General features: G+C 38.8%; 1 protein-coding gene across 18 annotated transcripts in view; it reads right to left on the bottom strand.

Moving 5' to 3' along the window:
* The window catches only part of PDE1C (phosphodiesterase 1C), a 516,178-nt gene that overhangs the window by 91,815 nt on the left and 408,503 nt on the right, over positions 1-15,860 (bottom strand). For all 18 annotated transcript variants that reach the window (XM_081080159.1, XM_081080148.1, XM_081080160.1 and 15 more), the window contains 4 exons: positions 14,672-14,854; positions 13,650-13,716; positions 9,118-9,234; positions 6,985-7,125 (listed from right to left, as the gene is read on the bottom strand). In XM_081080159.1, the coding sequence (XP_080936285.1) occupies positions 6,985-7,125; positions 9,118-9,234; positions 13,650-13,716; positions 14,672-14,854 (508 nt within the window). The remainder of the gene's footprint in view (positions 1-6,984; positions 7,126-9,117; positions 9,235-13,649; positions 13,717-14,671; positions 14,855-15,860) is intronic.

The following is a 15,860-nucleotide window of genomic DNA, read 5'->3' as shown; positions in this document are numbered from 1 at the left end:
CGGCAGAATTCAGGAAACAGCCTAGGGTCTGAACTAAAGATCAGCGAACAAAATATGTTTATTTGAGTTCGGCTGACACAAAATGAATAAAATATGAACAGATCATTTTTAAATAATTCTCACTTTAACTGTTTTTTCACAATTAACTACTAATTTTGGTCTTCATCTAAGAAACTTACTGAGAATTAATACCATCTTTGAAGATAAGGGGAAAAAATAAATGAACAAACTACATACAACCTATGAAAAAAGAATTTCATAGTTAGGGAAAGAATGAGCATAGTAATAACTCGGGAAAAAAACTATACTTTTGAAAGTGATTTTTAGCAGAATCCAGCATGAAATGTCAGGAAACTTTTTGGCATCCTAGATAATATGCCTCAAAAATAGAAACTGATGTAAGAGAGACAGAAAGACATAAAAAGCAAACAGACCAAGATGACAAAGAAACAAAATTAAATGAAAAAGAGATGGGTAAAAGAAGTAAAAATTACAAGAAAATTGAAGCTGCAAATCCCACCCTGAAAGCACCAAAGGGCCTCTTCTCCACAGTTAACTTAGGGAGCTCACTTTGTGTCAGGCCTGTGTACACATAAAAACTCATACAATACACACAGCTCCATAAAGGTAGGTTATCTGTTGTTATGCTCATTTTATAGATAAGAAAACTGAGGCTGAAGAGATTTAATGACTTACCCAAGGTTACACGAGTAGTTATTGGACAAGCCACACAATACCACTCCATAGTTCCTACTCACAATCTCTAAGTCTTATCTCCTTTGGATCATTGTTCATGTGTTTACTCAATTTTACATAAAATGATATAGGTAGAATATAATATTACACACTTTTCTTGATATTTTCTGTATACATTTTTTTTCATTTTAGCAGTGTCTTTCTTTTCTTCCCCAACACCCTATCCCCACCCATCTGCCCTGACTCCCACTACCCACTCCCCCCATATAGCTTTCTTCAAGCTCATGCAAAGTTCATTTAACATTTTATAATAAGATTATGAATGGGAGACAGTGTACCATCTAAACAAATCTGAGCCACAGAGCATCAGCCCCTCCAACAGAAGGCGTCTCAATATCTACATAATTATAGCTCTCACATGACAGGTATCGGTGTAATTCCCCCTCTTACCCAAATATACTAACAAGATCCTACCTTGGGTGTAACCTACTTCTAATACACACCAAAAGCAACAAATAGATATAAACAAGCATGCAACAACAACAACAATAATAAAACCATGGTCTTTAAAACTCATTGTAACACCCTGGCTTTTCAACAATCCCTGCAGGTGCTTAGAATCAGTTTTGCTGTTTGAAATAAGAGAAAGGAGAGATGGTATCTGGCAGAAGAAAGAAGGGAGGGTGGAATGGGAAGGAGAAGGGAATGAGGGGAAAGAGGAAGGAAGGAAGGAAGGAAGGAAGGAAGGAAGGAAGGAAGGAAGGAAGGAAGGAAGGAAGGAAGAAAGGAAGGAAGGAAGGAAAAAAGGAAGGAGAAAAGGAATGATATGTGAATGACAGAGTTTCTTCAGCAATATGTTTCCACCCTTGTACTGGTTTTCTATTGCTGCCTTAGCAAATTACCACAAACGTAGGCTTAAAGAACCCCTCCCATTTATCGGCACACAGTTCTGGAGGTCAGAAGTCATCACAGTATGGCTGGATGTTCAGCTCAGGACCTCACAAAGCTGAAATCAAGGTGTTGGCAGGGCTGCCCTCCTTTCTGGAAGCTCTGTGGAAAAAATGTGTTTACAGGTGCTTTCAAGGCATTCGCAGAAATCATTGCCTTCACATGTTTTCCACTTGGCTCCCTCCATCTTCAAGTCAGCAATGGCTGGTTGCGTCCTTCTCACACTCCTGTCACATCTCTTGTCTTTTAAGGGCTCCTATGACTATATCAAGCCACCTTGGAGAATCCAGGATACTCTCCCTATTTTAAGGTTCTCTGATTAGTAGCCTCCACTGTATCTGCCAAGTCCCTTTTGCCATCTAATGTAACACATTCACAAGTATGACCCCAGAAGGCAAAGAACATGGGGGCCAAAACTCTGCTGACTACAAACCCTAATAAAATTACTTAGTGCTCTTTAAGCAGATGCCACTTAGATATCCTTAGTGCTTCCTTTACAAACATGATGATTTCATCTAGGATCACACAGCTTCTCTCTTCTAAAATAAATAAACAAACAAACAAACAAACAAATAAAGAAAGAAAAGGAAAATTAATGGCACCTTGTCCAATAAAAGCAATGAGAGGGGCCAAGGGATAGCTTTGGAGTTTGTTTTGGAATCTTTTGACCTAAATGAGAGGCAGACTGGAGCTCAGAGTCTGATTCCTATCTAGTCAATCAACAATTCTTCAATCTAATTCTGTTCAAGGGTTTTCTCTTAGAAGTGAGCGAAATAAATCTGAAAGGGTTCAGGCATCATCTGGCATCCCAGTTAAGCAACAATGAGTAATATAAACAGATTACAATGATTTTGAGACCCAGACATCACTTTATCAATGGGATGTTTTGATTCCTGTGTGTCTCACAGTTTGTAAAACTGAAATGATTTCAAGCATCTTCCCCTTCTTGGTTTGTGTTGAACGGTTAGAGTCACAATATGTTCTCCATTCATCAGAATGCTCCCCAGTGGTGTTGTAAGCTTGCCATGAAAGAAGTTTGTTTTCAGCCACATTTCTAAGAAAGAGTGGGCAGGAAGCAGTTTCTATATCTAAGAATTATTCCGAATATGCCCTGCATTGATCGTGAAAATCCAACGGCAAGTGAGCTCACTTAAGAATAGTGTGCCATACACATGATGCCTGGCTCCTATGACATGATATTTATGTTAATGAGGACTTGCATTAGCATAAATGCTGGGGAGTTTTTCTTGAGGGCCAGAAAAATCTGTGCATGATTCACCTTTATATCTCCACTATACACAGTAGGCACTAACTAAATATTTGTTGAATCAATGAGTCCAAAATACATTTTCACATCTAGTTTGATCCTCACCACAATACTCTGAAGTATCACATGAGGATACTGAGGTGTAAGAATATCAGGAGCTCTTTTTTGTTCTTTTTGCTGTAGGCATTGTAGAAGCATGGCTAAATATTTAAATGCATGGCCTCAGAAGTCAGACCTGAAATCAAATTCTGGCTCTGCTACCACATTTGTTTCCTAGGGCTGTAATAACAACATGCCGCAGACCAGGCAGCTTAAACAACAGAAATTTTAAACAATTTAAACAGTAGAACTTTTCGCACAGTTCTGTAGAAGTACAAGATCAAGGTCTTGGCAGTGAGAGCTCTCTTCCCAGCTTGCAGACGGCCACTTTCTCACTGTGTCCTCACATGGTCTTCCTCTGTGCACGTGCATGTCTGTGTCCTAATCTCCTCTTATAAGGACACCATTCAGGTTGGATGAAGGCCCACCCATATGACCTCATTTTACCTTATCACCCCTTTAAAGTCCCTATTTCCAAATACGGTCACATTCTGAGGCACTGGGGATTAGAACCAACATATGAATTTGGGAGGGTACAAAATTCTGCCCATGACAGACTCTATGATAAGGTAATCTTAATTCTGTGAATGAGTTTTCTCCTACTTTTCTACTGAATTTGTGTCACTTTCTCATTGGTTGATTTGTTTATGTAATCTGGATGGATAGATAGATAGATAGATAGATAGATAGATAGATAGATAGATAGATAGATAGATGATATAATTTCCTCAAGTACTTACTTCATTTTGATGATGTGTTTTATCCTACAGAAGGTTTAACTTCAACATATTCAAATTTATCAATATTTTGTTAAATAACTTTTGTGTTTTGAGGCTTACTTAAGAATTTCCTTTTTCAAGGTTATGAACATATTCTCATATTTTTTCTTATATGATCAAATTTTTATTTTTGTGCTCACATCTTAATCATTTTGTCTAATACTTGATGAATGATTTGAAGTAGGACAAAAACATTCTGTCTTTTCCAAATGAACAACTATCCCCCAAACATTTCTGAACTGAGTAATTTTCCCGATCATGTTGCTGTCTGTAGACCTGTGCTCACCTTCTCACCTCCAGTGCTTTCTTTGTTGTAGTCTAGTCAGTGTTCCACCCTGACCAAACCACTGAGACCCTTGGCAAGGGTACCAATGACTCCCATGTCACCAAAGGCAATCATTACTTCCCTATCCTCACCATACTGACCTTCCATCATGTCACACACAATTTACCATTCTGTTTGGGGGCACTGTCTTTCCTCGGCTTCCATGACCCACACGCTCTTGATTTTTCTCCCAATGTCCCTGGACACTCCTTTTTAGTTACTACTGTTGGCTTTAATTCTTTACCTTCATTTTAAACTTTGGACTGCTCCAGGACTCACTTCAGAGCCCTTTCTCCTTCTCCATTCACATGCTCTCTTTCGATACTCTCTTCTGCTTCCATGTCTTTATGCAATATTGCTGTGCCCGCTACCTCATCTACATGCCTAGCCCTGCCTCTTTCCAGAACTCTAGACTCCTTTGGTTCTCTTCCTACTTGATATCTCCACATTGATGTCTAATAGGGATCTTAAACTCAACATGTCTAAATCAAATTGGTAGTTACAAAATAGTCACGGCATGCCTACAGAATATAGTCCATAATGCTGCAAAAACAGGTGCGTATTAGACTAATCGGGGGATCACTGCACAAATTATATAAATGTCTAACTATGCTGTATACCTGAAACTCATGTAAAATAATATTCAATGTCAACTGTAACTGAAAAAAGTAAATCATTTTTAAAAAGGAAAAATCCTCTTGATTCCCTTTCCCCTAAAGCCTGCTTTGCCACCTGGCTTTCTCATCAACTCTGTTTATCAAACCAAACATCTAAGATGTACTCTTGATTCCTCTCTTCAAGGTTCCAAATCCTATTCACTATCCAGTTCTTCTAACTCTACCTCCATAACAGAATTGTTCTCCTTATATCCCAACATTGTCCTCCCTAGTCCAACCCACCATCATCTCCCCAATAGACTTCCACATTCTTCTAGGTCTGCTTCAAAATCCATTCTCCACCATAGTATTTTTCAAATCTTTATCAGGTCACGTCACTCCCCTCTCTAAAACCCTTTAATAGACTCATACTGCACTTAGAATAAAACCAGACCTACAAAGCCAGATTTGGCCTGCTTCCTGCCTTCTTCTTTGACCTTATCTTGCACCACTGTCCCGCTCATGTGCTGATCCCATCTCGCTTGTCTTATTTCTGTTCCTTGAATGCAACAAAGCTGTTCTCTCACAAGGGACTTTGTGCTCATCCTTCACTAATGCTGCTGTAATGCTCTTCTTCAGTTCTTAGCATGGCTCAAGCCTAAAATCATAGCTATCTCAGATTAACTATTACGTCTGGAGAGAGGCCTTTCCTGACAGAACTCCCAGTTTTCCCTATGTGGGTGCCCTATTTTAATTCTCTGCACAACACGAGTGATTGTTTCTCGTCGATTTTTTCATTCGTCTTCTATTTGTAACCTCTCGCTAGGATGCAAGTTCTGTAAGAGCATTCTGTAAGAAAGTAACTAGCACATAATAAGTTCTCAATAAATATTTGGGTTTAGTTTTTGAAACTCTAACCAATTCATTGATATATTTGTCTATTTTGGCACAAATACCACAGTTTTTTTATTACTGTAGCTTCAGTAGATATTTTCATATCTAGTAGAGTAAGAACTACCCCACCAAACACATTCTTTTTCAAAACTGTTTTTTAAGGCTGTAAAATATATATTTTACATACATCTCAGATTCAGCTTATCATAAATTTCAGACTCAGTTCCATGTTAAATCCTATTGGAAGTTTTATTGGTATTGCTTTGAATTTATAGATTAGTTTGAGGAAAACTGACATCTATGTAATATTGAGTGTTTGCATTAAAAAATGTGGTGTATTTCTTCACTTATTTAAACATTATTTTTGTGCCCTTTAATTTAGTTTTATAGTTTCCTTTTTATCAGTTTTGAAGTTTTTCCTACGTAATTTATAGATTTTTTTAAAAACAGTTGAGTATATATATACGTTTTTCTATTACCCTTACTAATTTTGAGTGTATGAGACAGCTATCTTACCCAAGTCTTATCTAGGTCTTTTATTTGATCTAATAACTTATAGATGGTTTTCTTGATATTTTAAAGGAGACAATCAAATTATTTTCACCAGATGCTTCTTTAACTTTTTCAGCTACCATGCTACATTGGGTGAGACCTCCAGAAAAATCCTCAAGAGCAATATCCATGTGGACCTCTCTGCTTTGCTCCATGTTTTCCTGGAACCATCATTAATGGTGACATTTGCTCTAAGTTTCTGGCAGAAACCCTTTATCACATTAAACAGGTTCCTTTTGTGGAGTTTCTATAACTTTTTTTAAAAAATAGCTTTTTAAACAATATTTTTTTAAAAATCAGCTTTACAATAAGGAAGAACTAAAAACTGATGAGAGATGTGGGGGAAATCCTGAAAAGTTTTAATAACAACAATTCCTAACTACTGAGTTGCCTTTCTGAGGCAGATAGAGCACTTCATATTTTTGATACGTTATGCCTACCTGTCACAGAGCTTCTTCAAGATAGCATATTTTTCACCATTTTAGAAATGAGGAAACGCTGACTCATAGAGTCAAAAAATTTATCATGGGTCACAAAATCTAATAAGTAATTAAACAAGGATTTACATTCAACTATAAGTAGCTCCAAAGCCCACGCTCCTCCCCCTGTGTTCATTTTTAATACAGTGAGATATTAGACCAAGTCTTTTAACATCCCCTCGCCGAAAAGATAACAAATGGGTACTGGGTTTAGGAACTAAAGGATACCCAAAGAATGTCCACCTTGGTTCCAATTCTGAAGACAGTTTCCAGGTAAAAAGTCCTAGAGACCTACCGTGGAGACCTAGCTGTTTGGTTGTGTAAGCCTAGAGTTCCTAGCTGTACGTACCGCGACGCCCGTCTTATAGAGAAGGTAATGCACAGTCTGTGTAACATCGGCCGCATGCATTAGGTTGTGGTAAGGATTTTTATGCTTGCTGTAGCCGACTTCCAGGGCCTCCACAAATGAGACAAGTGCAGAAATGGGGATCTGAAAAAGATTAGTACGGTTCATTAGCTAGTGATTTAGTTGCTTCAAGTGAAAGGAAAAATTATAGTACAAGATCATCTCAAAGACATTTAGGGCAGAAGGGTATGTGCTCATTTTTTTTTTCCTCAGGTAAAGGTTTGAGTCTTTTATTTCTCGAGAAATAAATGAACACACACTGTGCAGCATATTTCATGGATGTATGATAAAGCATAAAGTACACCAAGATCTTAAGTCATTAAATAATTGCAACATAAATACAAGCTGTCACATCCTGAGAACTGTGCCCTTTAGAAAAAGTGATTGTATGCATTGGACACACAAAAAAAACAAGCAAACATGTGATAGGTGGTTATCATGGGATAGAAACAGGCTATACATGCTTATGTCGATTACTTGACAATTTATTATATGTACCTAGCAATTTATTTATTTATTTTTTTTTTTTATAATTAATTTATTTATTAGTTTCAGGTGTACAAAACAAGGCAATACCCAGACGTTCATCATCTACATCCCCCACACTGCGAACCCCCCTCCCCCCATCCACCATCCCTCCGACCCCACACTGAACCATCACATTATATATATAAAATTATAGTTGGCATTCATTAATGTTTAGCTTCTGATTGTACCTAGCAATTTAGAATAATACTTCCAATTAGTCTAACTGCTTTTCTATCTCAAATACGTATAATGTACATACCTTCTTTTTCATGTGGCAGAAAGTAAAGAACAATTGCAAAATGTCTGTGCAAAATAAGGGAACATTAAAATAGTCATTGTTTTAGTTTTCTGGGTCAATTCCTTGGTTTAGAGAAAATTATCAAATACAAGACAGGGGAAAAGGAAAGAATGTGTTTTCTAGGAGACTAACAATCACGTTAGTAAGAAAAAAAATGAGGAAAATATTACTGCAATGCTGTGTGAGAGTCCCTTACACATTCTTCCTTTGTCACATTCTTCCATAGCTACCATTTGTCGACTTTCAAAAATGTAAATATTGCCTTTTAGATGTTTAATTATCATTTTTAAAAATGAAGATCCAAGAAACCTTGTTTCTTTGCATTGTTCAGGAGAGATCTATGAACCACTAGGTAAAGTTGTGTGTATGTATAACATACACACATACAGAACAGAGCTTTGTTCTGTGGAAAGGGTCTCGGGTATCCACCAGATTTTCAAGCAGGTTTCTGATGCAAAAGAAATTAAAGATCACTGCCGTAAAATACTTATGGCTGTGTAAGAAATACACCCCCAAACATGCAGTTCTACGGAAAGCGATTAGGAAATGTGCTATCCAGAGAAGTCAACATGTTGTAGAAAAAAAAGGCCTGCATTTTTCAGAGGCTCATCTATAAGATGAGAGAAGCCTGAGGATCATAATATGACAGATGTCAGCAGATGAATTCCCAGGTTCTCTGGAGAACCCAGCCTGACCTCCAGAGTCGGCAGAATTACAAGCTGAGGGTACTGAACACTGGAAACAATTCATGCTCTTTACTTAAAGTTGAAGAATTAATTTGAAGTACGAATGGCTAGGCAATACCAATGATCTGTCACAGATGATAAGTGAGACTATTTGTCTGCATTTGAGCCAAGTGGTGGGGAAAAAAAAAGTTTGCAGAGACGGCAGACGCACACTTTGTCTCCATTACTGTCTCCTTGCTGGTAGTGGGAGATCGTACATGATATCAGGCTGAAATGAGATCTGCCGGCAGAGCCGCAGGGAGCTCTGCTAGTCCAATGGTACTTCTAGGAAGACTGGGATCAAAATGTGTGTCTCCATCCTCTCCCTGGCCAAGGAGCCCCACCAGGCAGGGGAATGGAACGAGAAGCTCCTCTCACAGAGTTCATGTTAATGACTGCCTGGACGATGCGATCCAAGTCACTCAGTGCAGACTTTGGTCTATATTACATGGATTCTCTTGGTATTAGCCCCAAAGTTATGCAAGGATGGACAAATATGTGCATTTTTAAAAATTAGGCACTGACCTTGAAACGGCTGATCAGGTCATAACGTGTGAGTAATTCATAGAAAATGAATTTCAGTGCATGATCCCCGCTGGCTTCATTGAGGGAAAAGACATCAAAGGACCACTTGTCCACATCCTGCAGGACCAGGCAGGGAGGAAGAACACATTAGTCCACAGCTGCTTACACAGATCTCCCCACTGGGGAGTCAGCCTACAGCCTTCACCCGAGATTTCACAGCCCTTTCCACTGTCAGACTGTTTCCAACCTGGCAGACCTACATAGCATTTACTGAAAATATTAAACAGTCCTATGATGAATAACAACAGCTATCTTACCAAGCGCCTATCATATGCTAGGTAGGCATTGTGATCAGTGAAAACTACGTAATTTAACCTGAAAACAAGTCTAAGAGGTAGGTATTATTAGTCACATTTTATATATGAGAAAACTGAGGAGTTAGTTTCCTAATTTCCCTAAGACCCATCATGAGTAAGTGCCAGGGACACAAGTGGGGTCTGTACACAAATGCATGTTCCCCCGATGCCTAAGCTCAGCTCTTTCTATTAAGCCCTTCCACTCCCCCTGCTGGATTTCAAATTTTTAATTCACTTGACAACCTACAGTGCATCCCTACTGTAATGAGAATGTTAACCCGCTTTTAAAAGTGTTCAAAAACATGCATGACATAGAAAACAAAATAATGTGTCACTTCAATCCAAACAGTTGAGCTGAACCCCAAGAGAAAGCCTTCATTTCATGGTTCAGAAAAAATGTTCCCACTTCTGGAGCTACTGGTCTGAGGACCTACTTCTCAAATCTGTAAGTCACTTTACTGAACAAAACAAAACTAAGAGCTAAGCTGAACACACTCCTTATGTATCTTTTCAAGTTCAAAGCCTTATTTGTCTATAAATAGCAACTCCAAAATATATGTAACCATTGTCTGATGTGTAAAGAAAGCGTACCGTCATGAGCACAACAGTAAGGACCCATGTGAGACCACATTAAGTCCAGGCAAGTTGTCAGATGATATCCTGAGAGACACCTTCCTGTCAAGATGCTGGCCTGAGGGCTCTCACTTCAGCGCTCACTGCATCAAACATCATCCATCCATCCCAATTGTGTCCCTCTCCAAACGTCTCAACTGTCAAGGTCATCCCAAGGCCATCAAGGGTCTCTTTCAGGGATGCCAGGTCACAGAAAAACTGAAGCGTATGTAGGGAAAACAAAGCTTTTCCAAAAGGGGTTCAAACTGGATTGTTTCAGTTCACACTTAATGCTGACCTCACCTCAGTCTCCACTATAAGAACTGACAAAAATAGCTACAAGTATCGAGCACGTTTTCTGTGCCAGGCACAGAATGAAGTGTATATATTCATTTGCAAACCCTCACAACTCTAGAAACAGGTGTTTCTCTCACCAGTTTTACAGACAGCAACCTCAGAGAGATGACGTGAAATGTCTAATGCCATTCAGTAGCAGAACCAGTCAATAAACCCTCTGACAAACCCTAGTGATATCATCGCCACCAGATGACCTTGTAAACTCAGTGCATAGATGCTGTGACCCAGGACACATGCCCTAAATACCCCAACAGGGCCCAGGCCATAGACAGTGGGTCCACTTAAGATTAACCCGAGTCCTAAACTTTCACCGTGATTACTGTAATTGACATTGTCGTGACATCCATTGTCTGACCATTACCCCTAAAGTCAAGTTCACGGACACCTAAGTAGATGGGAAAACACTTTGTCATGTCGGACAGAATGCATAAAAAAGAGAAACGCTATCACTGGAAATAAAGTGATTACCATAGCAAGAAGTCAATATTTATTCTGAATGTTAGGATTTAGAGAACTGAGAGGATGAGCAAATAGACAGCGAGATGGATGTCCTCTCTGGCCCCTCACTTTCAGAAGGCCTTAGCGGTGATTGTCAAATTCTAATGTTTTTGAGAACCACGTGGCATGCTCAGAAAAAGTGCTGATTTTTAGGGAGGAGACTACAGAATCCTGGTGTGGGGCCTAGAAACTGCCTTTTACCAAGCACCTACTTTAACTTTCTTAAACCGTTCTTCCTCTCTTACCAAACTTGGCCCAAGGACAACTCCCGTGGAGAAACTGCATGAACTTTCTATTAGTCTAATGTAAAGGTAGCCCGAATTGCCTCATTTCCTCCCACTATAAACCTGGAGTCTATCCAGGGCATCTCTTTGTAAGTCACGCAACAGATGCCTTTCTAAAGAACAGCACACCTACATTTCCAATAACCCCACCTCAGAAGACTAGAGAAAAAACATCTCAAGTTAGAAGCTAGTATATATTGAATGGAAAAATGCACCATATTTCAAATTTAGAGATTGGCGGCAGTTAATTGTTCTCTTACTTCAATGTTATTTTATGCCATGTTCTTACATTCATCACAAAGGTGATGACAGTAGCATGATGGTTACTTTATTGAATTGTATTCTCTCAGTCTTTGGGGACATTTTCTGTAACAGAAGACAACAATAGTGATTCTGTATGAACTGCTGGCAGTGGAGTGGGAATAACCTTTTTCTAACAGGCACTACATTAAAAAAGAAAAACAAAAAGTATCTTTGTGATCTCTCCAACTCACCTCCAAATCCACTGCAAATAAAACCAGGATCTAGGGAGGTGGAAAAATACTACATTGTAAAAAGGTCTTGGACTTCCCCCAGTGAACAGAGGTCAGGACCAACAGAAACAGCAGTCTTAGCCTTGTGTACATATAAGCAATCCTTGTCGAGAAGGATAGCGATTCAGGGATCCGATTCAGGGAGGTAGTGTTTTTTCTTTGTCTACATCATCTAGGTAAATTTCCCTCCCAGAAAGACATTTGAGAATTACTTTTCTATGAGCATGACATAATAATGCATAAAATCACAGGTTGTTTCACATTTTCTTCAGTTTTTCTAAAGATAAAAGATGTACGAATTTGGAAGAAATATTTTCATAAATGTCTTAGTACCGGCATAGCCACCTGCATTCATGTTCACAATAAAGGAAGAAATTCAAGATAAAAGATGCTTTTTAATGTTCCTAAGACTTGCATTGAATGTTTCAGGTTCAATTATGAAAATCAATGCAACTTTACCGTGGTGTTGGAACCATCAAACATAGTGTGAAGTGATTTTACTGATTAAATGGAAAATGTCGCTGTAAATCATATAGATGTATTGGGCATTGGCGTGGGGGTTGGAGAGGAGTGAGAGAAAACGTGTCTTCTTGCTGCATCTTTCTTGAGAATCCTTCCTGCTCTTAAGATGAGTTAAGAGACAGAAAACTAAGAATCTGAATATTTAGAGTCTCACTAATTCAGCTAGTGAATGTCTTTGAGACAAGAGAAAGGGACTATGAAACATATAATCAACGTGTCCCTAAAGGACTCTTTCTTGACATCAAATTGATCAAGAAGCAGTCTCCTGCTTCCTGATTCCATGAATAGGTAATTTAAGTCATCTTATGAAAATGCCATTGGGTAATACCTTTTTCAGGTTGCAGAGAAAGACAACAATAGGCACAAGAACACCAACACATGTTCCCCTGAAGCCTAAGCTCAGCTCTTTCCATTAAGCTCTTCCACTCCCCCTGCTGAATTTCAAATGTTTAATTCACTCAACCACCTATGGTGCTTCTCTTCTCTGAACTTCTCCACAGCCCCTGAGCAAGTGGACAGGACTCCCTGTGTAAGCATTATGCAATTTCAACCAGCCCAGTGATCCTGGGCCTACACTCAGCCCCACCCTCAAATCCAGACGCCGAATCAGCTTCAACACAGCGGGGCTATCTTCAGACCAGTGGGTCTGAATCAACGCTCGCCTCGAGGAATATATCCACGTTGGGACTCTTAGAAATATTCTATACAATTCCAAGAGCTTACCTGATTGGAAATAATTCTGCAGGATTAAGCCCATTTATACTCAAACATCTGTATAACTTCAAATGGAACTTTTGGTGGCGTGAGAGCCTTGAGACAACAGTAGGCTATGCAGACAGGACTAGGGTTCTGGGAGCATCCATTCATGCAGTAAAATGTTATTGAGAGATTATTATGTGCCTGAAACTCTGGTATCAGCCTTAGTTTTGTCTCTGATTAACTGTGTCTTTTTAAAAATCTCACGGAGTCTCAGTTTCTTCATCTATGAAATGGACTTAGAGTAGGTAATAAGATAACAGTACAACAGTGATCACCAAAGACCCTCCTTTATAACCACACCACATTTGATCTCCTCTGGCCAAAGTCACACTGAGTACCATAATGACAGAGCACTGTGCAGATCACTAAATGACTCCAAGGACATAGAAAGAAAGGAAACCCACACAGTTTGATTTAATCAAAAATTAGCAAGAGGAAGGCTAAAACAATACTGATACTGTCTAAACACAAAAGTGAAAGATAATAAAAGTAAAGAGTCAGGAATGATTGGGAAATCTGCAAATGAAAGCCTTGTATTTTCCTAACGACAAATTTAACTGTACTTTTTACAGGGTACCATGTACGTTGTGAGAGTTTTTCTTTGGTATTACCTTTAATGCTTCAATGACAGCTGGTGGGTAGCTCAGTCCAACCATGTTTGATGTACGTCGGTACATTCTGGCAAAGGCAGAGAGGGAGAACATGCAGAAGCTTATCTTACAAAGATAGCAGGCCACAGACGTATAACAAGTATTGACAAATAATGAGAAGTCATGTCAATTGGTGACCCGAAAAACCTAAAATTTCTTTTATAACCTTTTTCATAGCACTCAAGTGGCCTAAGTGTTAAATTCAAAAGAAGTCAAAGCAATCTCAAACACATGAAATGATGGAAACTAAAATTAATCTATGTGGCCCAAATTGGAAATTAAGTTATTAAAATGGGTCACCTCTTTTGCCACAACTGAATTATAGTACAATATAGACAGTTTGCAATGCAGTATTTTAACCTGGATAAAGAACTCCTATGGGCTATCCATTTAGAGGAGATTGTTCTTTACAACTGTCAAAAACGAAAAGAAAAATGTCCCAGGTGAACTGTGGCATTTCTAAAATCGGTAATTGTACAATGAGGATTATAGGAAGAATAAATCCATTTGTATAATAAGGATTATAGGAAGAATAAATTGATTTCTGGAGTCTATTAGGGAAGGGGGGCAAATTCAATTTCAAAGAACAAAATGGCTAACAATTGGAAAATTTCAAGAACTCAAATCCCTTAAATGAACTACCCTCCCGGGGTCGACAAGCTGTCCCTGATCTATTCCAAACGCAGACATCATCCGCATATGTCAAAGGATGATGGATTAGTGATGTCCTACTTTACAAATGGGAGACTGACCTCAAACTAAATCTTCTCTAGTTAACAAAAAGAATTCTGACCAAAGGTAAAATTTTGTCCTAATGATGCTACAGAGATTAAAATAGACTTGCTTCAGCCATCTCTCATTCAAGACTGTCTTTCCCAAAAACATTTTCAGTATTTATAAAGATGCCAAAACTACATCAAAGCAGATCTTGCAGTCATTGGTTCCTTTGGCTGCTTTGGTCATTGAATGACAGCTGCCATTACCTCTCCACGAATATCCCAGCCTGCACTGCATGCACAATGCTCTTGAACCGCGGCTTCTCCTCACTCCTTCTGAGCATCATTCCCATCTGCCGCGTGAAGGTGGAGGCCAGCCAGTCTCGGACCTCGGAAGGCACCGCATCTGACTGAATGTCGCTGAGCTCATCCTCCGTATCCAGAAGTCGCCTGAACACAAGAAACATAACCAGGACACTGAGAGGAGACCTAAAGTTAGAGCTCTCTGTTCAAAACAGATGCTCCTTTTCTCCACCCCACCTGCGTACACAGGTGCAAAGACACCAAATTCAAATGGCCACAAAAAATACAGCACCTTTTGGGTAAGGCTTGTGAAAGCTCACCATCTGTCTTTCAGGAATGTCTCTCCCACAACTTATGTTTTAGCATGGCTCTCTCTGCCAGACTGGACAAAAGGAGTCAGAGAAAGCCAAATACACTCCATCTCAGGCTCTGTGGGTCACAGATCCATCGCACTCAGGATCACCCAATATTTTTATTCCTAAAAGCTTGTGGTATTTGAATGGAATCTAAACCTTCCACTTAAAAATGCATTCAGAGGCAAGTTTATTTCTTAGACAACCCATGGTGGCATTATTGTTGTCTTTAAAAAATGGGCATTTAAAAGGATTTCACTATAGGCAACAGTACTGTATTATAAACTTTAAAGTTGCTAAGAGACTAGATCTTAATGGTTCTCACTACAAAAAAATCATGACACTTATGGGATGTGACGGAGGTGTTGGCTAATATTATGGAGTGATCATATTGCAATATACAAATGTATCAAATCAACATGTTATACACCTTAAACTTAGTGTTACATGTCAATTATATCACAATAAAAATAAAGTCTTTAAAAAAGAAAAATAGACTTTTTAAAGTATTATCCAAGTTACATCAACCCAAATGATGTCAACTGATACTCACTTCAGTTTGAGAGGACATTACAGAAACTTAAATGCCTGAATTCAAGCGAGATTTCCAAAATAACAGTTTCTTTATTTGAACACAGAGATTTAAGTCATCTGTCCGGTGTGCCTAGCTGAGTTTTCACACTTGTTCCTAGGTCAGACCATTAGAACAGAACATAAACAGTAATAAGCTACAATAAAGCTTAAAATTATATTTTATATTTATATTAAGCCCTACTAAAAACAAGTAGTAAAAACAGGTG

Source organism: Rhinolophus hipposideros, assembly GCF_964194185.1.
Source record: "Rhinolophus hipposideros genome assembly, chromosome: 18".
NCBI lineage: Eukaryota > Metazoa > Chordata > Mammalia > Chiroptera > Rhinolophidae > Rhinolophus > Rhinolophus hipposideros.
The sequence above is the reverse complement of the archived record's forward strand: the minus strand, read 5'-3'. Positions and strand labels throughout refer to the sequence as shown.